General features: G+C 39.7%; 6 protein-coding genes across 8 annotated transcripts; 5 read left to right on the top strand and 1 right to left on the bottom strand.

Annotated features, from left to right (window-relative positions):
• Positions 1-19: 19 nt before the first annotated feature.
• Positions 20-2,083, top strand: LOC9633556 (indole-3-acetic acid-amido synthetase GH3.6). The gene is made up of 4 exons (XM_002960778.2): positions 20-387; positions 436-537; positions 595-1,385; positions 1,447-2,083. Exons 1-4 carry the CDS (start codon positions 116-118, stop codon positions 2,016-2,018), a joined length of 1,737 nt encoding a protein of 578 aa, XP_002960824.1. The 5' UTR covers positions 20-115; the 3' UTR covers positions 2,019-2,083.
• Positions 2,084-4,746: 2,663 nt separating this feature from the next.
• Positions 4,747-5,445, top strand: LOC9663137. Its single transcript, XM_002960777.1, has one exon. The coding sequence runs from the start codon at positions 4,747-4,749 to the stop codon at positions 5,443-5,445; it is 699 nt and encodes a 232-aa protein (XP_002960823.1).
• Positions 5,446-5,894: 449 nt separating this feature from the next.
• Positions 5,895-7,932, top strand: LOC9633555 (indole-3-acetic acid-amido synthetase GH3.6). Its single transcript, XM_024675778.1, has 5 exons — positions 5,895-5,911; positions 5,964-6,238; positions 6,285-6,386; positions 6,444-7,234; positions 7,296-7,932. The coding sequence occupies exons 2-5, from the start codon at positions 5,967-5,969 to the stop codon at positions 7,865-7,867; spliced, it is 1,737 nt and encodes a 578-aa protein (XP_024531546.1). The 5' UTR covers positions 5,895-5,911; positions 5,964-5,966; the 3' UTR covers positions 7,868-7,932.
• Positions 7,933-9,231: 1,299 nt separating this feature from the next.
• LOC9633554 (haloalkane dehalogenase) lies at positions 9,232-11,128 on the bottom strand. 3 transcript variants are annotated; one of them, XM_024674744.1, is made up of 13 exons: positions 10,901-11,128; positions 10,803-10,848; positions 10,682-10,737; positions 10,517-10,617; positions 10,397-10,466; positions 10,281-10,350; positions 10,181-10,237; positions 10,051-10,118; positions 9,917-9,997; positions 9,787-9,864; positions 9,580-9,735; positions 9,374-9,526; positions 9,232-9,329 (listed from the first exon to the last, which is right to left on the bottom strand). In XM_024674744.1, the coding sequence occupies exons 1-13, from the start codon at positions 11,036-11,038 to the stop codon at positions 9,255-9,257; spliced, it is 1,149 nt and encodes a 382-aa protein (XP_024530512.1). In that variant the 5' UTR covers positions 11,039-11,128; the 3' UTR covers positions 9,232-9,254. The 3 variants fall into 3 exon arrangements, with proteins under 3 accessions (XP_024530512.1, XP_024530515.1, XP_024530522.1); XM_024674747.1 differs by lacking the exon at positions 9,232-9,329 and having other exon boundaries at positions 9,393-9,510; XM_024674754.1 differs by lacking the exons at positions 9,232-9,329; positions 9,374-9,526; positions 9,580-9,735 and having other exon boundaries at positions 9,790-9,864; positions 9,917-10,010.
• A 281-nt stretch (positions 11,129-11,409) lies between these two features.
• Positions 11,410-13,728, top strand: LOC9663136. Its single transcript, XM_024674735.1, has 11 exons — positions 11,410-11,723; positions 11,768-11,842; positions 11,914-12,062; positions 12,113-12,197; positions 12,256-12,323; positions 12,386-12,608; positions 12,662-12,781; positions 12,833-12,933; positions 12,981-13,034; positions 13,088-13,171; positions 13,241-13,728. The coding sequence occupies exons 1-11, from the start codon at positions 11,420-11,422 to the stop codon at positions 13,619-13,621; spliced, it is 1,644 nt and encodes a 547-aa protein (XP_024530503.1). The 5' UTR covers positions 11,410-11,419; the 3' UTR covers positions 13,622-13,728.
• Positions 13,729-21,401: 7,673 nt separating this feature from the next.
• On the top strand, positions 21,402-23,624 carry LOC9663135 (voltage-dependent calcium channel subunit alpha-2/delta-1). Its single transcript, XM_024673301.1, has 8 exons — positions 21,402-21,588; positions 21,639-21,801; positions 21,857-22,025; positions 22,090-22,344; positions 22,402-22,563; positions 22,630-22,972; positions 23,036-23,190; positions 23,254-23,624. Exons 1-8 carry the CDS (start codon positions 21,432-21,434, stop codon positions 23,587-23,589), a joined length of 1,740 nt encoding a protein of 579 aa, XP_024529069.1. The 5' UTR covers positions 21,402-21,431; the 3' UTR covers positions 23,590-23,624.
• The last annotated feature ends 523 nt before the right edge of the window (positions 23,625-24,147 follow it).

Below are 24,147 nucleotides of genomic sequence, written 5' to 3'. Positions count from 1 at the left end.
TGTATTTTACCGTGTCAGTAGAAACGTGCTGATTTAACTCTTCCAAAGGGAGGTATGTTTGACTCTTCGTTTATTTCTTACCTCTTGTGCCCCGTTTCCTTTCCGGGTTTAGGCGATGGAGAACGAGCAGCTCCTGCTTGAGAAGCTCGAGAGCTCGAGCTGGAGTCCCGGTGAGGCTCAGGATAAAGTTCTGGCCGAGATCCTGGAGAAGAATGCCGCCACAGACTACTTCAACAGGCATGGATTGCGAGCAGCAACCAAGGAGGTGTTTCGGCAGAGAGCGCCGGTCATTGAGTACGAAGACATCAAGGATGAGATCAATCGAATTGCCGACGGCGAGGCCTCTACTTTGCTCTGTGCGAATCCTATCGCGGATATGTTCACGAGGTAAGCTTATCTCTAGTTTTTGTCGATTTCGCAAAGACTTTGTGGTAGCTCTGGGACCTCCGGCGGGGCTCACAAGCTGTTCCCGAAAGTGGAGGGACACTATGCTGTGTCGAAATACTTCTTTGATCTTGCAACCGCTCTTCTCAACAGGTGTTCGTCGTCATTTTCCTCCAAAGTTTATGATTGTTTGTTCCTTCGAATCTGTAGGGACTTGCCTGGACTGAGAACCGGAAAGGCTTTGTACTTCTTATACGTGAGAAGTGGCCGCAAGACTCCTGGAGGGCTTCCAGCTTATCCAGCACTGACGGGATACTACAACAGTCTAGAGTTCCGCAACCGGCCTTTCGATCCAAGCAACGACTACACAAGCCCCATGGAGGTGATACTTTGCACGGACAGCGTGCAAGCCTCCTACTGCCACTTGCTGTGTGGTTTGATCCACGCCCGAGACGTGACGAAGCTGGGCTGCTTCTTTGCGTCGGCGCTCGTGAGGTCGATAAGGTGCCTCGAAGCCTGGTGGCAGGAGCTTTCCAGGGACATACGAACGGGAACTTTGTCCGAGAGAGTTGTGGATCCGGCTTGCAGAGAAGCCGTGGAGAAGATCTTAAGGCCGGATCCAGAGCTTGCGAACGTGATCGACGAGGCGTGCTCGAGTGGAAGCTTGAAAGGAATCGTCCGGAAGCTGTGGCCCAGTGCCAAAGCTATCGACACAGTCGTCACCGGTGCTATGGAGCAGTATGTTGGAGAAGTCGACTATCTCACCGACGGCCTGCCAATAGCGTCGATGATCTACGCGTCCTCGGAGTCTTTCTTTGGAGTGAATCTCAAGCCGCTTTGCGAGCCGTCCCAGATCTCCTACATGTTTCTGCCCGAGACCTCCTACTACGAGTTTCTGCCGGTGGCTCGATCGGAGGAGAAAGTTTCTCGTGAAGAGCCCGTGGAACTCGTTGATGTGGAACAAGGCCACGAGTACGAGCTTGTGATCACGACAAACGCTGGTATAGTTTCCAGTTCATTGTCTTGGCTTGTATCTTTATCTTTTCTGGCTCTTTCCATCAGGATTGTACAGATATCGCATGGGTGACGTTCTTAGAGTCGAGGGCTTCCACAACAAAGCTCCGCTCTTCAGCTTCGTCTGCCGGAGGAACGTTCTACTTAGCATCGACTCGGACAAAACGGACGAGAAGGAGCTCCAGACCGCAGTCATGAACGCGTTTGCGGCATTGCGAAATGGCGTCACGAGCAAGGAGGGGGAGGCAATAAGATTGACGGACTACACCAGCTATGCCGACCTCTCCTCCAATCCTCCGCACTACGTGATTTACTGGGAGCTGTCCAGCGCGCTTCACTTGGAACCGGAAAAGGCAGGAGAGTGCTGCTACAAGATGGAAGAATCACTGAGCGTGGTGTATCACAGGGGGAGGATGGAGAGATCCATTGGAGCTCTGGAGATGAGGCTTGTGACACCAGGGACTTTCAATCGAATCGCTGATGATGCCGCATCCAGGGGTGGAAGTGTTTCTCAATTCAAGCTGCCAAGGTGTATCAAGAAAAATGCGACCAGGATGCTGGAAATCGTGGAGAGTGGTGTATACCAGCAGTACTTCAGTCCAAGAGCACCGGAGTATTAATATTATTTTGATTGTTTGATCGTAAAAACTCTAAAAATTACAGCAAATTTTATTATTATACTCAAGTGCTAGCAACTATCGTACTATAAACTGCATAGCACACAACTGTTGTCAAGCGTCAGTAGAATATATGATCAATAGTTTCATCACCTTAACTTAGAAAACACTAACAAGAGAGTTCAGAGTAATACACTGAAATTCAAATGCTTAAAATCCCACTTTATTTGCTATTTTTTCTACATTTTTAACCTTTATTTAGTATATTGATTTTGAATAAGCATCTATAAAATTGTAGCTGTCACAATGCCACTAATATAATTCAGTATAGTACCTTTATTTGTTATAAAGCTGTGTATCTTTAAATAAATCTCATAAGTTAACTTTTTATATAGAATTTGAATAGGAAACAAAATAAAATGATATATATCAGGTAGTAAATGACTTAGTTTAAAATATTTAAATAACCCATCTAAAAACCAAGTATTATGTCTAGGGAATAATAAAATTATGCATATCTATTAGCTCAAAAACCCTAGTTTATATATAGGAGTGAGTGGTCCAAATTAAAACCAATCCAACAGCTACTAAAATCCCACTATGCTAATTATAATATACGGCATTGTAACCATACACTTGAATCTCATATCATCCCTACCATCAACAGGAGGCATTGGTGGATTTGTAGATGGTATCAGTTATTCCTAATCCCTTTGTACAAAATATTTCAACTGTTGCACATGCACAATTTTTGGAGGATTAACTTACTTGACATTATGCCATATCTCATAAACGTGTGGTCTAACTTGCCACAATACTTGATATGGCCCTTTTCACTAAGCAAGGAGCCTTTTAGATAAACTATGTATCATAAGATGGGGAAAATAGACTAACACCAAGTCATCCACTTTGTACTCTGTAGGTGAACAATGATGTGAATTGTAGTGTCGTTATTGTCCCACTTGTATGTGGCTTAGGTATTTAGTAGACTCTATTTGGACAAGTGGAAGAATGCTCATCAAAAACTGATCCCACGACCTAGCATCGGTAGCTCGTGGCAATTGCAAAGGTAAACCCAACTCCGTTGGTAATATTGGATCATGACCATATAGGAGTTTATATAGTGAAACACCAATATAATTTTGCACCCTTGTGACATATGTATATTGAAAAAACAGTAAATAACCATCCCAATCCGAATGCTGAAAGTTCATATACTTAACGATCATCCCTTTGAATGTTTGAACAAGCCATTCCACTAAACCGTCTGACTATGGATAATAAACACTCATGAAAGTGTGGTGTATTCCCAACCAAGATGTCAAAACATGAAATGCCTTAACTATAAATATGGGACCATTACCGAAAGAATCCGCTCCGGAGAAGAATGCTAGAACACCACTTCATTAAGGAGGAAGTATCTAACAGTAGTTCCAGAGGCACTAGCAAGAGCACCAATTTTCACCTAACAAGTCAAGTAGTTAGAAGCAATAATAACATACTCACTACCAAAAGTCGATCATGGAAAAGGTCCTATAAGATCAAATGCCACCAACTCAAACGAATGGGAAACTGCAATTGACTCCAATCATCCTTCTGCAGTATAAAGGGGAGTATTACGTGCTTAATACTAAACGCATTTATACATATACCGGATAACATCACATCGCATCTTTAGCTAATAGAAAGATCTGTGCAGCTTCTTGGTCATATGATGATGTCCCATATGCCCACCTAAAATAGGAGAATCATAGTATGCATGGAAAAATCGTGGAATAAACATTGAAGGCACCACCAGCCATAAATGATCATCAAAATCCATCCCCATAAAATAAAAAAAGTTGTTTTTAAGGCGATATTAAGAACTTAAATGCCGGAATGGTAAGTCGTCAGCAAGTGATGTAGGATTCTCAAACCCTTCTTGAAGCTTTCGAATTCACAACTTAATCTTTTGAGCCTCACGAACTTCATCAAAAGAAGGTAGATCTTGCTTTGTATCTTATGGACACTGAACATCAAGAATAGCAACTGTTGATAGCACAGAATTCTTGTGTAGAAAATCTGTAGATGCTAGAACAACAAGCTCGTTAAAAACATAAAAAGAAAGCGAAGAAGGAAGAAGAGCTCAAGAAAGGGAATTAGCATCAGCTATAGAACTCCCCGGGCAATGAACAACATCAAAATTATATATCTGAATCTTCAAAGCCCACCGAGCAATACGATCAACCAAGTTCTTCCGCTTCAATAATGATGTAATAATAGCATGATTACCTTGTAACAACGTCTAAGAACGATATTTGGCTCAATATTTGGAGCCTCGCGAACCTCATCAAAGAGAAGGTAGATCTTATTCTGCACATTGTGGACATTAAATGTCAAGTATAACAACCGTCGACGGTACAGAATCCTTGTTTAAAAAATTCACAGATGCTGGAATAACAAGCTCATCAGAAATATGAGAAGAGAGTGAAGAAGGAAGAGGAGTTCAAGAAAGAGTATCAGCATCAGTCATAAAACTCCCTGGGCAATGAACAACATCAAAATTATATATCTAAAATTTCAAAGCCCACCAAGCAATACGATTAACCAGGTTCTTCCATTTCAATAATCCTTAGGACTGCTATGGTGTGATTTCTTTGTTTTGATTCATCAAATTACTGTAACTTTGCATTCATTTCCTGTCATTGTCATGAATTTTTTTTTTTTCCTTCTTCTTCCTTCTGATGATTCAATGAAACATTTTCAAGACCATCTTCACGAAGCTCTTGGCTCCGAGTGGCTGGCAACTGGGAACTGCCCAATCGCACGCTCTGGAGTGCTACCTCTCGTCACAAAGTGGTTCAAACCACCCTCAGGGATGAAGTACCGGTGTCCACCGGCTATCATCGCCACTCAAGCCACCCTGTTCGCAAAGAACTTGAGGCCTCAACCATTGCCATCCAAACTCCTGGCAATCGGCCTCCTGGGGATGGCAACCAACATGCCGCTGGGGGTCTGGTGCGAACACACAAAGAAGTTCTCTCTGAAGTGGTTCGTTGCGGTCCATGCAGCAGTGCCATTCATTGCTATGATGAGAAAGGCTGTCAACATGACAAAGCTCGCTATGGCTTTCACTATCGGGGCATCCATCCTGGGACAGGTGATTGGCTCTCGCGCCGAGAGGATCCGGCTAGCACAGGCGAAGCTGGCTGCAAACGGTCCGGGGGTGGTGACAGAGATTTGCTTATCTCATGACAACAATAGAGCTTCTTCGACGATTGCTGGAGGCAAAAGCTCTAGTCCTCCTGCTCTACTAGTTGGAGACCGAAGCTCCGGCTCTAGTGCTGGAGGGGAAGCGGGAGAACAGATTGATTCGCTCAACCATCAGTGCGCGAAGCTGGTCTGGGACGAGTTTAAGTCGCCAGTGTCAAGAACAGTCGATGCGTTTTAAAAGCTTTGGGTGCGGGCTGGTGAGAATAAAAAAGTTTCTGCTTCAAACCAAACGAGGTCTGTGCTTCGTATTTTTCTTTTGTTTTCACATTGTAATAATTCAAGCAGTGATTGTTTCAAAAGCTTCTGGTGCGTATTGTATTTAACTATGTTAGTAGAAACATGCTGATTTAACACTTCCAAATGAGGTCTGTGCTTCGTTTTTTTCTTTCTTCTTTTCCCATAGCAATAATTCAAGCAGACATTGTGATTGTTTCAAAAGCTTCTGGTGTGTATTGTATTTTACTATGTTAGTAGAAACGTGCTGATTTAACACTTCCAAACGAAGTCTGTGCTTCGTTTTTTTCTTTCTTCTTTTCACATAGCAATAATTCAAGCAGACATTGTGATTGTTTCAAAAGCTTCTGGTGTGTATTGTATTTTACTATGTTAGTAGAAACGTGCTGATTTAACACTTGCAAACGGAGGTATATTTGACTCTTCTTTTATTTCTTACCTCTTGTGCCTTTCCGGGTTTAGACGATGGAGAACGAGCAGCTCCTGCTTGAGAAGCTCGAGAGCTCGAGCTGGAGTCCCGGTGAGGCTCAGGATAAAGTTCTGGCCGAGATCCTGGAGAAGAATGCCGCCACAGACTACTTCAATAGGCATGGATTGCGAGCAGCAACCAAGGAGGTGTTTCGGCAGAGAGCGCCGGTCATTGAGTACGAAGACATCAAGGATGAGATCAATCGAATTGCCGACGGCGAGGCCTCTACTTTGCTCTCTGCGAATCCTATCACGGATATGTTCACGAGGTAAGTTTATCTCTAGTTTGTCGATTTTGCAAAGATCTTTTGGCAGCTCTGGGACCTCCGGCGGGGCTCACAAGCTGTTCCCGAAAGCGGAGGGACACTATGCTGTGTCGGATTACTTCTTTGATCTTGCCACCGCTCTGCTCAACAGGTATTCGTCGTCATTTTCCTCCAAAGCTTATGATTGTTTGTTCCTTCGAATCTGTAGGGACTTGCCTGGACTGAGGACCGGCAAAGCTTTGTACTTCTTATACGTGAGAAGTGGCCGCAAGACTCCTGGAGGACTTCCAGCTTATCCAGCACTGACGGGATACTACAACAGTCCAGAGTTCCGCAACTGGCTTTTCGATCCAAGCAACGATTATACAAGCCCCCTGGAGGTGATACTTTGCACGGACAGCGTGCAAGCCTCCTACTGCCACTTGCTGTGTGGTTTGATCCACGCCCGAGACGTGACGAAGCTGGGCTGCTTCTTTGCGTCGGCGCTCGTGAGGTCGATAAGGTGCCTCGAAGCCTGGTGGCAGGAGCTTTCCAGGGACATACGAACGGGAACTTTGTCCGAGAGAGTTGTGGATCCGGCTTGCAGAGAAGCCGTGGAGAAGATCTTAAGGCCGGATCCAGAGCTTGCGAACGTGATCGACGAGGCGTGCTTGAGTGGAAGCTTGAAAGGAATCGTCCGGAAGCTGTGGCCCAGTGCCAAAGCTATCGACACAGTCGTCACCGGTGCTATGGAGCAGTATGTTGGAGAAGTCGACTATCTCACCGACGGCCTGCCAATAGCATCCATGATCTACGCGTCCTCGGAGTCTTTCTTTGGAGTGAATCTCAAGCCGCTTTGCGATCCGTCCCAGATCTCCTACATGTTTCTGCCCGAGACGTCCTACTACGAGTTTCTGCCGGTGGCTCGATCGGAGGAGAAAGCTTCTCGTGAAGAGCCCGTGGAACTCGTTGATGTGGAACAAGGCCACGAGTACGAGCTTGTGATCACGACAAACGCTGGTATAGTTTCCAGTTCATTGTCTTGGCTTGTATCTTTATCTTTTCTGGCTCTTTCCATCAGGATTGTACAGATATCGCATGGGTGACGTTCTTAGAGTCGAGGGCTTCCACAACAAAGCTCCGCTCTTCAGCTTCGTCTGCCGGAGGAACGTTCTACTTAGCATCGACTCGGACAAAACGGACGAGAAGGAGCTCCAGACCGCAGTCATGAACGCGTTTGCGGCATTGCGAAATGGCGTCACGAGCAAGGAGGGGGAGGCAATAAGATTGACGGACTACACCAGCTATGCCGACCTCTCCTCCAATCCTCCGCACTACGTGATTTACTGGGAGCTGTCCAGCGAGCTTCACTTGGAACCGGAAAAGGCAGGAGAGTGCTGCTACAAGATGGAAGAATCACTGAGCGTGGTGTATCACAGGGGGAGGATGGAGAGATCCATTGGAGCTCTGGAGCTGAGGCTTGTGACACCAGGGACTTTCAATCGAATCGCTGATGATGCCGCATCCAGGGGTGGAAGTGTTTCTCAATTCAAGCTGCCAAGGTGTATCAAGAAAAATGCGACCAGGATGCTGGAAATCGTGGAGAGTGGTGTATACCAGCAGTACTTCAGTCCAAGAGCACCGGAGTATTAATATTATTTTGATTGTTTGATCGTAAAAACTCTAAAAATTACAGCAAATTTTATTATTATACTCAAGTGCTAGCAACTATCCTACTATGCATAGCACACAACTGTTGACAAAGCGTCAATAGAATATATTGTTAATAGTTTTACTTTAAGTTAGAAAACACTAACAATCTCTCTCTTTCTCTGTGTGTGTGTGTATGTGTGAAAGAGAGAGAGAGAGAGAAAATGAGAGAGAGAGAGAGAAAATGAGAGAGAGAGAGAGTTTAAAGCAATACATTGAAATTCAAATCCACTTTATTTACTATTGTTTTTCTACATTTTTTAGTATTTTGGTTTTGAAAAAAACGTCCAGAAAACTGTAGCTCTCACAATGCCACTAATATAATTGAATATAATACTATTATTTGTTACAAAGCTGTATATCTTTAAATAAATCTCAAAAGTTAACTTTTCATATAGAACTTGAATAGGAAACAAAATAAAATGATATATGTGAGGTAGTAAATGACTTAGTTTAAAATATCTAAATAACCCATCTAAAAACCAATCACTATGTGTTGAAACTACAATATCATTTACAATTAAATCTCCAGATAATATGAATGGATTATAAAGGCCATATTTTTTTACCACATAAATATCTAAAAATACTTAAATAAGTACAAGAAAAAAATATAAGTTTTCTTACCTGTTATATTGTAAGGTATAATCTTTCCTGATTTTTCATCTAATGCTAATAAAACATCAGTTAATATAACATCATTAGCATATTTGTAAATAGTTGATTTTGAATCTAAAGATAAAACTATTAGTGGCCATAATAACTATTTCAAACATACTTACATATAACAGGTATATAATGAAATGAAGATAACTCAATGCTTTTTCTATTACTAATATCAATATGAATAAACTCTTTATAGGCTTTAAGATCTTGGTGTCCAAAAGCATATATATCAGAATAATCTATAATACCTTTTTTATTTTGAATTGCAACCTACCCATATTAACATCACCATCAAAGGCAAGAACTAAAGCTCTATAAAACTACAAACCTTATCACCAATAGAAATATCCTTCACTTGCTTTGTTTTACCATTATAAAGTTTTATAATAGCATCAGCTATTACAAAAAAACAATGTATTCTTAAAACAAGAAAAGGAGTAAAATTACCTGGAAAACAACTTGGACGTACATAACAATTAAAGTTCCTGCATTCATAACCTTTTATGCAATCTTCATCTTTTGTACATGGATCAACTTGAGTTTTAATTAATGGTAAAACATTAAGAACTAGTGATAAAGAGAAAAGAAAACCATTCATTTTTTAAGTCTATGAAAACTGATATATAACTGGTGACTATATATAGATTGGTTGGTTTTTGTTATTTTATGGACTTTTTAATAAACCTGTTATTATATTTGCTAGGTCAATTTCAATGTCTTCTTGTAGAAGATGTCCACCCTGAAAATAATATATTAAAACTAATGTTGAAATATTTGCTATACCTTGTCTAAAGTGATTAGTTTAAATTGGAACTCCTCACAAAAGGTTTTGAGTGATTTATAATTTAGCCATCTGTCGTTCAAACCACCAATAAAATATATAGGTGTTTCCCAGTTTTTAGACGTTAATAAAGATCGAACTGATAAAATTGAATCCTATAGCCAAATGTTTAGCAAGAATATATTTATTCATTAGAGAAATGCATTACCTTTAACTCTTTTTTAAAACTTTTAATCACAGACTTTAGTGCAAATCCAGCTGATCCTGATGATAAATATGGCTTTCTATAAACCATTTTATCCTCCTCTGTTATAGCATAATAACTTATTCTTGACATAGCACCATCACTTGCTTTAAAAGGATCCTGACATAAGCAAATCTTTATAGCTAGAAAGCTCTTGTAATTCTAGTTTACCTGGGAAAATATATCACCTAAGAATAAATTTGTAAATTCTAAGAGATTTGATGGTAAAGCACTGTGTTCTTTAGATACCTGTATAAGAAATAATAAATGAAATAATGTTTTGTGTTTCTTGATTACTTACTGGTGGATTAATCATGATAAGTTTAACTATTTTGAAAGGATTTGCGCTAATATATTCTACGACTGGAGGTGTAAAATGTCCCTGTCTTAAAAAGCTTTAAAAAATCCTTTTAAAAAGATTTAGTGTTTAGTTACCTGAGCAACTATAGAAATTTGGTTTGATTTTAATCGATCCACCAAACAGCTAAGCGCATTTGTATACTCTGCAGGTTTTAAGAAAAAACAAAAACAGTCTACAAAATTAAAAACAGTCTATGTTCATTACCTTGAGTTGTATAATTAAATCCATTACCATATAATGGTTTGTCCGAGAATCCAAAGCCTATCCATGATGATAGAACAGAAGACATAACTATATAACTTACCCAACCAATCAACTGCTATAACGTGATAATCTTTGGCAAGTATAGAAATAACATGTCTAAAAGAATAAGCCTGAAAATCTACATATGTTAGCTCGTCCTAAGTAATACACCATCACCTGCGAACATAAACCATGTAAAAGCAGTATTGTGTGATTATTATTTGTCCCTTCTTCAACGTAAAACCATCTGAGAAATATCTAATTAATGACTGTTAAAACCATCTATGCTAACCTCACCGATACTCATTTGAAGATATTTGAGATTGTGCACCCAATTTCATACCAAACAAAGGTTCTTTCACTGTGTTTGATGATCCTTGAGGAGAGTATGCATACATCTGCAGTATGTAAAAATATTTAATAATTAGCTTAAGCTTAACTACGAAAACAGAATTAACTTACAAAATCACCACGTGCCCACCAGTCATCTGTTTTATCTCTTTCATCCGAATATTTTCCTACATTATTGTAAGAAAATTTATCCCTGAAAAAGAAGAACAAGAACAAGAACAAGAAGACTTACCACCATAGAAAGAAAAGCCATCTCCTTTAGATTGAGGTGCAATCTCCTAAAAGGAGGGTTTTCTCTTCTATTTGAAGACTGGAAGTCTACAGGCTTACCCCATCATCTGCATATAGAGCATTCACTCTTGAGAAAGAGAAAGATTTCCTCTTCAATTTCTTCTTCACCGTAGATGGGTTGAGAATCTGTGCGCCATGGAAGGAACCCAATTGCACAGCCAGGCTCCCCATACTCATATCTAAAATCTACAGCGCATAGAGTTCACACAAGCACATATAAGAATCTAAGATTTAGTTTATAGAATCAAAGTTTTACATTTCTAATGCTAAATTCCAGAGTTGGGACTTGAAATGTTTCTTGGAGATCATCAGAGACTTAAATAGAGTAGAAAAATCACAGTGGGTCTCATTTTCGTTTTGCAGGCACTGTGCCTCATCACTTGATCTTCTCCATTGTGATATCCATCAGAGACTTAAATAGAAAAACAATCATCCTTGATTTTCATCCACTTTTTCTCATCACTTGGGAAAAGAAAGACCAAGAGCACTGGCGGCTACTACTACTATCACACCCTAAAGGCTAAAACCTATTCCCAAGCCCTAACTTAGGTTGCTTTTATGTGGGCAAATATTCTTCCCAGGAGCTCGTCCTCTCGCGATGAAATGGGGGCGATCTCGGGCGCTGCCGCCAATGCAGCGCGATCCAAGCTGCCGCCGCTGCTGGATTTGCGCCTGGATCGGAAGGTATACAGGCCAGGTGATGCTGTCACCGCTACGGTCGAGATTTCCAACCCTGCCAGCGCTTCCGATTGCGGCGACTTGATTTTGGTGGAAGAATTTGCCGTGGAGGTGAGAGGGACGGAGAAACTCGATCCGCAATGGATCGTCACTCCAAAGCCTCCCGGATCGAAGCAAAAGAGAGGTTCGTGCCTGGCGAATTTGCAAATTTTTTAAACCTCTTCACAGGCGAACGGATCTTTCTGGAATCTTGCGGACCTTTGGTTAGTGGCGTCTTCGTCGAGGGCGGATTGACGAGATCATGTAAGTTTTGGTTTCCCTGTGGTGAAGCGATTAAAAATGTCGAGTGTCTTTTAAGTCGTGAATTTGCTTAGATCTTGTACGCACGGTTCTACCAAAGCTTCTTCCTCCGTCCTTCAGAGGCACAGCGGTACGATACTTTTACCATCTCACCGCAACTATTCGGTGGAAATTTGTTGCCACTGAAAATGGTAGTTCATCGGTACAAGCTGCTCTTCCGCTGGTATGTAATGTTTTATTTTCCTAATATGAGAACGCTGGAACCATGTGTAGGAGAAGCGCATTCCCATAACCGTTTGGACGATGCCTAACAACAGTGGACTTTCAGCTGAGCTCAACGAAAGCCATAAAAATGGCGGTCAGTTCTTTTTGGACTTGTCAAGCAATCTCGTTAAAACAAGTGTCTCAATGCACAGGCATTGTTCCATCGTCTCTTGTGGAGGCAGAATTGCAGTGGAAAGAAAATAGCGCCTACTCAGAATGGGTGAGTTGACTACAATGCCCACTAGTTGAAGTCTTGGCAAATGCAACGTTTTTATCTGGCAGACGGGGACGGCTAGTACTTTCTCAGGTTTAGAAGACGATATATCTAGTCAAGGATCCGAAAGTGTTTCCCATAGCCCGAAGGGAAGTCTGGAGAACAACTTTGATCGGCTGGTGCTCCAGTCTCCTGCATTGACTCCAAGGACGCAGCCGAGAAGCGAAGAGTCAAATCGACCAGCATTGAAGAAGCAGATATTGATGGCATCTTTTGCAGACGAAATCCCGAGTAAGTTACTGGAAGTTTGTTGTCGTGTTTTGTTTTGAGATCTATCTTTGCAGAACATTCTCAAAGGACACTGGACACATCGCTCTCTGGGAATTGGAGCCCATGGAATCGGTTCCCGATGGACGGTTTTCCAAGTGAGCAAGAGGATGACTCGAAAACCGACTCCTCCCCAGGTGAATCTATTTTCGGAGGCGTCAAACTAGAAGTTGAGCTGTTTCTTTCAGGCCACGTGAAGGGGAAAGCCTACAACATCAGGCTTGGCAATCAGGTTCTTGTGCGTATTTCACCCAAGAATCCTGATGCGGTTCATTACTTTGGAGACACTGTAAGTGCACACTTTCTCTCTCTCGTTTTTGACGTTACTCGTTGCAGATTGCTGGGGTTATCAGCTTTCCAGAAGAAAGTGATTCTCGAAAGTGCTTAGAGGTGAGAGAGAGAATGATTGTGAAGTATCCAGCTGTAACAAGAGAAGAATGCAGGTCTCAGTCGTGCTGGAGATTCGCGAAGTACTCAACGTTTTGCATTTGCATCCTTCCCGGAAGAACTCGCAAGTCATATCCAAGGTACTGTTTGACTTTCCTTTCTTGTTGTAGCCTTCTCACGCTAGACAATTAACGCTAAACGATGCACAGATTCAATCCGAGTATCACGAAGTTGTCGCGGATGTTTCACAAACGCACTTCCTTTTCTCCATCCCTCTAGATGGCCCGGCTTCCTTCTCGACTCCTCACGTCACGGTACAGTGGGTTCTTCGTTTCGAGTTCGTGGCCACTCCAGGGAATGTTGAGTGGTCGAAGTACGCACATCCCCTCGAGATCAAAGACAGGGAGACGGGAGAGTGGACGCTGCCCATCACTGTTCATGCTCCACTGCCCCGGACGCACGGAGTAAGGAAGGACAGGCCAGTAGCTTCACTGAGAGATTTTTGGCTTCAATCCCCCAAGGCATCGGACTGGGTTGGCACTCCGCTGGGCTCACCGATTTTAGCCGGCCCGTCCAACGGTCACTTCTGAGGAAATAGAGAATGTCTATTTCTTTTTTCTCCAGAGAATGTGTCCTCGTCTAAGAGTTCGTGGTGTGTCACCAAATAGCCTTTGTTGAAGCTCTTGGCATTTAGTAACTGGTATCTTGTCCTTCAAGTAGATCGCCCGACGCTAACATGTTTCCCAAGGATATTTACTTGTAAAAAATTATTTTGTAAAAATAGAGTCTTTCTTGTGTAAGAAAAAACTCACTTTAATTCATTATTCTTCTAAAACATCTAAGAATGACAAGTTTTCTGGACCGTGATCAATTATTGAAACAAACAATATCTCGAAAAGTCTTTCCAATGACATCATCCAACCCATGCTAATATAAGATAAGACCAAAAATAAAAATTTGGTCAAGTTTTTCAGTTTGCAGTTTAGGTCACCCACTACTGTCAATTTGATTCTATCTCACGGTTCACCACAGCTCCAAAACTTGACATTTATAACACCCAACTCTAGAACCTGGCTGATAGTGTGCTGCTCTTGCTGAATGATTGTGTTATTGTCCAGGAAGGTTTTCGTTAGTTCTGGTTGCTGATGTGGCCTATAGGGATCGTTTATAAGAGGAATAGAAGGGCACTCTCCAATCCCATAGCTACACTTGAGCTTCACCTCTGTGCTGGCATGATTGACATTTGGCCTGATTGTGCCAAGGGATTGGGAAGGAGAACTTATGCATTGGTGATTGAATCTATATTCATCTTGGCTTTGTATGCTTTGACCTCAAACAAAGGCGAGTGGATTTCTTTCTTTCTTTCTCTTTCTCATGTGCTTGGAGACAAGCTCTAGCTTATTACTGCTTGAGATGAAAGCTAACAAAAGTAGTGCTACAGTAACTTAGTCATAGGGGAGGCATGTTTAATGCAAAACAAGATTGAGTAGTAACCTGGCTTTTCATCTAGTGAGTGAGCATAAGTTGAATATTTGCAAATTTCACATTTGGTCCTGCAAAGCAGGATACAATGCTTAAATTACATCTGAAGAAACTATATGTCTTTACATTGGATTTGCATAGAAGAAAACTTCAATGCTTTATAGAAGTTTTATCTATACATGATACTTAATGCTTTTACTTTTTGGCCTGAGCAAGAAAAACATTAATCGTGGAGTTTTCATTTGCAGGAATGTCTATTCTTTTAAGACATTTATAAGATGATAATGTTTACAATATCTCTTGTAAAGACTAGAAAAAGTCTTAAACAAATATAAGAGGATGATATAGCTGATCTAGGAAAGTTATCATGTAATTACAATTGCTCAACCATGCTTTTTTACTTGATTTGCTTCTAATAAAAATTATTCTTCAAATGTTAGAATATTGGATCAAAAATAAAAATAAAAAATAGATAGTGAATAAATAAATATTGCAAATGTAGATATTATTATTTTATAGTTGTATCATATAGTAATATTAAATGTATATTAAAACCACAGAAAACCAATATAAATCTTTAGATTGAGCTATTTGAAAAGCATTAAATATATATAGATGTTGTCTTTTAATTGTATAAACATAAATTATTTATTTAATTTTGTTTTTACTTACTATTGAGTTATGCTATAAGAGGAAAAAAAGAGACTATGTGGATAAATAATTTTTAAAGATGTGATTTACTTGTTTATTTTCATTATTCACATCTCAAGTGTAAAAGGAAAAATAGTAAATTATCTTATATATATATCTTGATATATACTTTTTTTACTTCTTTAGCTATGACAATCAAAACATAATTGTAAATTTTGAGGGAAGGTACAACTCCAAAGAGAAGGTGTATCTGGGGTTAATGGCATGGCAAAAAGATTGTAATATACTGTAAAATATATCAATTTAAAACACATGTGTTCTTGAATTTTTTAAATACATATGTGTGATTAATAAAATAATCTTTTGGATCTAACTTTTTTTCAAGGTATAGGCATGCATTGGTGATTTGGCAAAGTTGAGATTAGTGCTAAGTATGCAATTTTGTAACACTATGTAAAATTAAATTTCATATCAGTTTATTTGGTATGTTAGTACGGTTTAAGCATTGGTGAAGGGCTTGTAATAAAGTGTGAACTGGATTTTGAGTGCCTTTTAAAAGCTATTACCATGCATCTGAGGCATTTTATATAAAGAGGGTAATAAAAAGCACTTTATGAGTGAGTGGTTTTGCAATAAATAAAAAAGATTTTGGTTATATAAATGTTAAATTAAAGGAAGGCTACAAAATAAGAAATCTTAACTTTATTTAGAATGGATTGGTGCATATTGCACTATTAAAGCTCGGAAGAGGTGTATCCTCTCAAGAGTGTTGTTACAAGTGTTTTTTAAAGAGTTTCTCTTATAATATGAGAACTTTATGATATGTAAGATTATATATGTTAATGGCAAATTAAAAGATGTTGGATATAGAGTTAGCTGTTACATTAATCTATATTTGCCCAAAACAAATTTTGTGAAGGAGATTAAAGTTGATTCTTTATGTGTTTTTCAATGTGGAGTTATCCATGGAGCTTTAGTGAATTTACAATAAATTTCCCCCACCACATAAAATTCAGTCTTGATGCAACATATTGCAAGCTAGAGTCTTGGCACATCTATTTAGATGGAATCATTAATACCACTATGTGTTTAAAATTTCTAAATAATACCACACACTTTGTGTTATTTATTTACATAGGGAGCCACTATATCACAAGCATACTCATGTTAATGAACAAGAGAGGATAAACTATTTATAAATGCTATTGTTAAACAATTTTATAATTTTGCTAGCCAAAACACATATATAAAGATTAAATGGGGGAGTTCAATAGGGCCTAATGTGTGAAGGCCATAATGTAATATTTATATATGATTCTTAAGTTCATAACTAGGTGAAATTAAATCTTTCTTTTATGTAGCAATAATAATGTATTTATGGTGGATCAAACACTTTTGGAGTGATGTGTGGTGCAAGATGGCTTGTAACTTGAAAATGATGACTCTGACTATATATTGCTATTCCCCTATTGACATAAAGACTTATGGCTTACTTGAAGTCCCTTATATTGAATTTATACAACACCTTCACAAATATGTGAACCTGCATATAATGCCCAATCTAACAAGGACATATGAATGAGTGTAAGATAGAAATCTCTAAGCCCCAAAATGGAGCTAAAAGTTTGTTGAGTGGCAGTGGTTGAAGTAGAAGTCCAACAAACATAACATATTTAAACTAAAAGCTTTGATTTAGAATGTTGAGAGCAAGAGAAAAACTCCCAAAAAAATGTTCAATAAATAAGTATAAAGTGATCAATAAGTAAGTTTCTTAAAAGAGATATAAGAAGGACTGACACATGATAAGTGTTGTGATACGTGAAAGTGTTAGGACTAAGTCTGAGACCAAGTCCAAGATAGAGTTCAAGACCAAGTCTAAGATTAAATCCAAAATCAATTTTGAAATCAAAACCGATATAAAGATCAAGACTGGGTCGAAGATGAAGTCCAAGGCCAAGTCTGAGATGGAGGCCAAGACCAAGTCTAAGTCCAAGATTGAGACCAAGACCAAGGCTAAGACTAAGACTAAATCCATATGGTGGTGATGATATGAACATTGAAGAGTCTAAAGCTAAAATAAACATAGATGAACAAGTGAAGTGACATGGTGAAGAGTTCAAGAGTTAACTCTAGCTCTCCCAAAAGATCAAATAATCGATACTCCTAATTCAAGTGTGAGTGGCACTACTTATTTAGATACTTGGTATGGCTCATTCTAGCTAAATGGGTAAGGCACCTCAATAGCAAAAGATGGGGGTAGTACCTATGAAGATCTCATTAAGCTATAGTGTTTTAAAATATCGTCCCAAAGTTTTAAATTGTGAAAAAAAAGAAGAATGGTCCCTTTGCCTAGTGACTAAGAGTATAATCACATAGTGATGAAGTCCCAAAGGTTAATGGGATTTAGTGGCTGAGCCATCATGCTCTATCTTAATGGCAGTGTTGGTGAGCATTGGGATTTGGTGAGGATTAAAAAAATGATATTGAGAGATGGTGTTCTTTATATCTAGGGGTGTCTTAAAGATGTTAAAGTGTGGTTATAGGATAACTATATATGGACAGATGACCTAGTTTTGGAAAGATAGGACTATGGTATAGGTGGTTTTAGACTACCAATGAGATATAAAAGAACAAACATAACCTTAATATAATGAGTTGAGATATTGATAGTATCTTTGGGTGTTTGAAGTAGAATCAAACATGTAAATTAAGTGCAAAGTCAAAGTGGCTTTAAGATTACCTTTGAGGGTTAACAAGTTTCCCAACTTGGAATAAAGATTTATAAAGGTTGTGAATGATACTCCTCCAAGTGGTTAAAGGCATCATTAAGTGACTAAAGTAGAATAAAAAAATTAATCACTTACAATAAACATAGAACAAGTGATTTAAAGCCAAGATTCAAGAGATCAAGATGTCCTTATCCTTGGTGGTGGCTAGGGTTTGGACAAACTAGCAAAATACACTAATGAAATTTTATAAAGATCCAATGGTTCAAGAGTTTTGATTGATTTTAGGTTTTGGAGTTTTGGGTATGAAGAGATCAAAGGAAAGGACACTTTATTATGTATTTTGACAAGAACCCTTATATTACATGTAAAGGATATTATTCTTCACAAGTATCTCCACCTTTAGATTGTTCACATAGGTTCAATTGGCAATGGAACACATTGACAATATACTGAAGTTCCAATTTTTATAATATGGTTGTGTTGGCTGATTCTTTTCTTGCCTTGGTCATGGCTTCACCACGATCAAGGCACTCGGAACACTACAAATTGATATTTAAGGTATTAATTGATGTTTGAAGTGCTTTGAAGGGCATAACAAATTACATCATACTAGCTTGCTATGGAAATCTAGCTTTAGCCCAGATTTGTAGTTCACCTTTGGTCATGAACTTTAGATAGATAGAGACAAAGGTATATCTATATTGGTATAAGGTTGTGGAATTGGCATAGCAATAATACACTTGCATGGCTTGATGGGAAGTTGGAAACAATGATCCCAGTTGAAGGGGATTAGCCACAGCAATGAGGAGTGGATTCCATAGCATCAACAATATCACTGTTAGTGGAGATTGTATGCTCCTCTTGATTTCACGACACCATGGGATTCAGGAGTATACATCTTCAAGGACTCTTTGTATCCTAAGAAATTGTATGTGCTATACAGATGGAGAACAAGTAAGTATGGTGTATCTCAATTGATTTCAAGATAACTCAAGTTTTTTATGGAGTTTAAGTCATATGTTCCCTCTCAAGTTCAAGTTCAGCTCAAGTCCATCATATTGGTACAATGATGGCACACTCACACTAGAGAAATACGAGGCTAGAAATGATGGATAAGATATAAAGCTTACAACCAATAATGATTTCAAGGTGCAGATTTGTAGACTATGGATCTGCATGGCACAAAATTAGACTATAGTTTCATAATCCTCCCTCTTATTACCCAATCTCTTTGAATTACTCTATACCAATGTTTTAGCATGTCAAAACTAACATCTCTATAGTTTTTTAGAGGATAAATATGACAAGCCCCATTGACAAGGACACATGGATATTGCACTACACTTGTCTTAGCAAAATATTTTTAAAAAAATAAGTGCAAAACAAGATGATGACATGAATTTTATTTACAACTTCTAATACATGTTTAGTGTAGTGTAGGTGTGCCTTTCACCTTGAAAGACATTGTCACACTAAATAATAATAAAGTGTACCAAAATTCTAGTTTGGTCCCTCTTAATAAGGTACGCATGCAAGGTCTTTCTTGATTGTCAATGCATTTAGTGGTTTATTTTTTCTAGGAGTTACTACACCTTTGCAATTGCATGTACAAAAGGTTTTGAGTTTGAACACAAGGTCATGTTGCACCTCACAGTCATGCTAGAGGTTGGACATATGTCTCATAGCACCCTTCCCATGCATATGTATTTGTAGCATACTGCTAGTACAATAAAGAGAGGCATGTCTTGAGGCCATGTTATATATAAAAGAGAGTTTTCATAGTTATATGTCATTATATTATTGTTGCATAAACTCTGTAAAATTATTGTATAATAAACCCTACAAAAGTGTTGTCACATAAATCCCACAAAAGTGTTTTAATCATATTATATCTTGCCTAAACCACTCTAATATTCACCACCTCAACCAAATACTTATCAAAAAGACCGTATGAGAGTTAGATGGATGTCTTCAACATCCATGGCTTAGAGTTGAGCGAGATTCCTTAAAATATTCCACTGTTGGAATATTCTAGGAGTGTGAGGTGCAAGGGTATATTCCCCTTCTTCCTCATTTTCTAGGCAATGAGTTCACATAAAAGAGATATTCAAGCAGGATTTCAAAGTATAAAAAAGTGTTCTCTCCACTGTCGAGAGCCTTCCCTCTTAACACATTCACCCCCTTAGGCTAGAGAAAAATAGTAATATCTAAACTCAAGAGCTTCTTCACACAACCTGCAGCTGCTAGGGTGAAGCACTATCTCACATATGCAGCTCTACAAGTCCCTATTGGCTAGCTAGAAGAATGCAATTGCAATTTTGGTTCTCCAACCAAGGATGACTTGGGCAAATGCTTCGAGGAGTCTGCAAAACATTGAGGCTATATGGAGCAAGAGAGTGGAAATGTTATAGGCTATATACACTTCAAAAGCTCCAAATGATGCCAAGGTGGCAAAACTATATGCAAAAGGGAAAAACTCTCTCAGACTTGCCAAGAATCAATATGCTTGTTGCTTGGAGATGGGCCACTAACTCAAGATTCCATTGCTCCAAAACCTAGCAAGGCTGATGAGGAGTTTTACAATGCAAAGGCAATTATAGCATAGCTCCTAGACTCTAGTTATACTAATCTTTTGGGCAATAAAAAGAGTGTTATCAACTAAGCATTGGCAAACCTGGTCTTCATTTAAGCGACAATACCTTTATCCCAGTGGAAGGCATTGGCTCTCACTTGATCGTCACCAAGATATGTGATCAAACTGCAGCGGTTACTGCTGTAGCATTCGATGCAAATCAGCATTTGATTAGAGTTGCATGCATTGACATTACTACTGAGAAGCTTATCAGCAAGCTCAGCAGAGCTGTTGTTCAAGAAGAAGTGTCTACACGGAGCTTCTATTCTTTAGAGAATGTAAAGCCTCTCCCTCTCACCCAACCAGAGAACTTGTCGCTGACATTACCAGCAGGTCTCGAATGGAACTATTATCAACTGTTTTGCCTGCAAAGAGATTTTTTTGACACTGACCACATATTTCATGTGTGGCGATTATTGGCAGTTGGTGGCATTGCTGGTATTTGCGTGGGAGCGGCAGTTCTTGCTTCTGCTGTAGTTTTCTTGTAAGTGCTGCAAATTCCCCTCGCCTACCACGAGTGAAACTCCCATCGGGGCTGAACAAGACTGGTCCGGATCTGCCAAAATCGCCACAGAAAAGAAAATTGGTCACCAAACATAACTGGTTGAAAGAGAGTCTTGCTTCGTTTGCTTCCTGTACAACAGAAACTTGGCCGAGCCTGCGATTAAACTTATTAGCAACAATGACTTCGTCCCTTTAAAAATCAATGGACGTCTGTTGAAGTCAATTGAAGCTCCAACCCGAAGTTGCCTCGTCTCCTATGAGAATGGGTGATGTTGGCAATACGTAAGTCCACACGGTTTGGGCTAGCTTTGATCTGGTCGCATAAAAATCAACAAGATGTTGGTTCGCTTGCTTCCAGGAGCTTGAGAAAATCAACGCCACCACTTTTGCAGGTTTGAGCGAATGCAGGACTATCTCTTGCTTAGATCCGCCTTTTTAGGAGTCTTGTCTTTGCTGCTAGCAAACGCTCAAGATAACATCAAAACGGTGCTGGACGAGACCGACTTCCAGGTCCAGGCAATCGCGAATCAAGCAATCTTAAATCGAGCCAGTACTTGTGGTAAGCTCTTGAAGCTCAGACTCAAACAACTTTGTAGAGCATTGTCACAGGAAGTCTAGCGGATTGCTCACTCAACACTTGCACAAGGCGCCCTTGCTGGCCGCAATCCAAGGATGAGATCCAAAAGCTCTCTTGCTTTGGAGTATTCCACAATGGACAGGCAAATGGAACTTGCCAGAGCTTAAGCGTTTCAAGTCAAAGAACATATCTCAGGTATTTAGTTTGTCAATTTACAGCTTTGACTTGAGATGTTGATATGATCATCCAGAGTCCCACCCGATGCTCCGGAGAAAGATCGAGATTTTCAGACGGTCTTGTGTGCTCAGAAATCTCTAGATAAGAAGCTACAACAGGCCTGGGATAACACGAGGAAGTTCTCCCTTGGCTGGGCATTCTTTGGAGGGATTGAAGGATACTTGTATGTTTACCCAGGCCGGGTAAGTGCACACTAAGCATTTCTTCCCTGCAAGCGAGAGCTTATAAATGTGTTCATATTGACAGGACTATGTCGACAGTTGGCAGTGTGATATTTACGATCCAAGACTCAGGCCATGGTTTCTCAATGCTTTGGCGGTCCAAAAATCGCTCTACATTCTCTTGGACACCTCCGCTTCCATGAGCAATCCCACTGGAGTTTTATCGTCCCAAACCCGCTTTAATGTTGCAAATAACATCATTAAAAGGCTGCTAAACACCTTCACGAATGGAGATCAAGTGGCTGTGTCAACGATTGGTGGTGAGAAAATCGGAGCTCCAGTTATGTTTTTCATCAGAGACTAGGATAACTTCTGATCATGAGGTTCTGAAATCCAGGTTTCCGTAGTTCTTGGCGTCCAGGAAACCTCTTTGGATCTGGCTGGAATCTCTTCCCTCAAAGATTCCATAAGCAACACAAGTGTTACAAACTCAGCCAGTAACATAAAGAACGGGCTGCAAGCAGCACTTGATTTCTTCAACACCAGCTCCAACTTGAATGTAAGATGCTTTTCGTGTGATAATCACAAGAAATCACATTGGTTTCTTCAACTTTCCAAATCCCAGGTCATAATCCTCTTCACAGATGGACAGTTTGTCACCCCTGGCAATTTCAACTTCACCCAACTGAGCCCAGTTTTGGCACAGCTGAACGCGAGAGGTGTTGTAGTGTTTGTCTACAGAATCGGGTCCTTCACAACCAACGATGCCACTTTCCAGCACATGCAGAGCAGCCTCAACATGAGCTACGAGGTCATCAACGACGACAAAAACCCGCTGCTCAAGGTCCACAGCTATTTCGACTACATTGCATGGCTTCGCTTTGTTGCTGTCAACAAGAAACCAGTTTGGGCGAGTTTGTATACCGATTCTGTTGGCCTTGGCAATGTGACAACTTCCATCTTTCCAGGTTTGTATAGTACTATTATTTATTACTCTGCTTCTTCTTAGTAATTATTTTAATTTCATGCAGCTTTTGATGCAAATCAACAGTTGATTGGAGTTGCACGTATAGATGTTCTTGCTGATGGGCTAATCGCGGAGCTTGGCCAGCCTACAGTTGAGAAAGCTATATCTAAACGATACTTTGATCCTTCACAGCAAAAGCCTCTTCCTCTCGCTCTGACAGTTACGTACAAATTTTTGGAACTTTTGTTTTGTTTTTCAGTTGAGAGAAATTTGATTTTGCAGCTCGCCAATGCGACTATCAGCTGTGACTTCCATGGCAGCCTGGCTCCAATCTGTCCAAGAGGCGACTTTTCCACGTCCATGAGGGAGTTTATATGTTGTGGAGCTTGTGCTGTTACAGCCAGTGCTTCTCCTCCTCATCCCGCAAAGAAGCTAACGAGAAAAGTAAGTGCTGGTATTGCTGTGGGCGGAGTGGTCACCACTTGTGCCTTCTTCGTTTCTGCCGCGTTTTTGTGTCGCAAGTGCCACAAAGCTCCAGCAACTGGAAGTGATAATGACCAACCTCAAGAACTGGACTGGGTGGTTCCAATGAGATCTCCTCAAAAAGAAAACTTGTAATCTTACTCCTCGGACCCTTCCAAAACTATATTATAATGGGATTTTGATTAATTCTCTTAATCATGTATATAAATTTATATATTAAAAAGTAATAAAATCAATATACAATCCAAATTACAATCATTCCAGATGTCAATCACTAAAGAAGTATTTTAGTTAATACTTCTAAAATTATCATAATGGAGTTAAATTTCTGTAGATCCATGGTGTATATATACTTGGTATAGTCAAACAATTTTTAATTAGACTAAACATTTTTTGTTTTCTAGAAACACAAGTGTTGCATTTGTTGTATTAGCCTAAGGGTGAGCATGAAGATGAGGACATTGCTTTCAAAAGTGGTTTGCATCACGATAATATATGTAAAGGTGGTTTTCAATTTAATATTTTTATTCAGCCTTGGAAAGACATTATTGAGATGTAGCTCCAATCTCCATTAAAATTGCACCTTGTTCATATGCTAATTGGGGTTATTAGACAGATTATGGTTATTGGGGTTATAAAACAAAAGTTTAATGATGATATTTTAATTGCTTTTTTTGCAATCAATTGTCACAA

The sequence above is a fragment of the Selaginella moellendorffii genome, unplaced genomic scaffold, assembly GCF_000143415.4.
Source record: "Selaginella moellendorffii unplaced genomic scaffold, v1.0 SELMOscaffold_0, whole genome shotgun sequence".
Lineage (NCBI taxonomy): Eukaryota > Viridiplantae > Streptophyta > Lycopodiopsida > Selaginellales > Selaginellaceae > Selaginella > Selaginella moellendorffii.
Note: the sequence above shows the minus strand (reverse complement) of the source record. Positions and strands in the feature narration are given on the sequence as shown.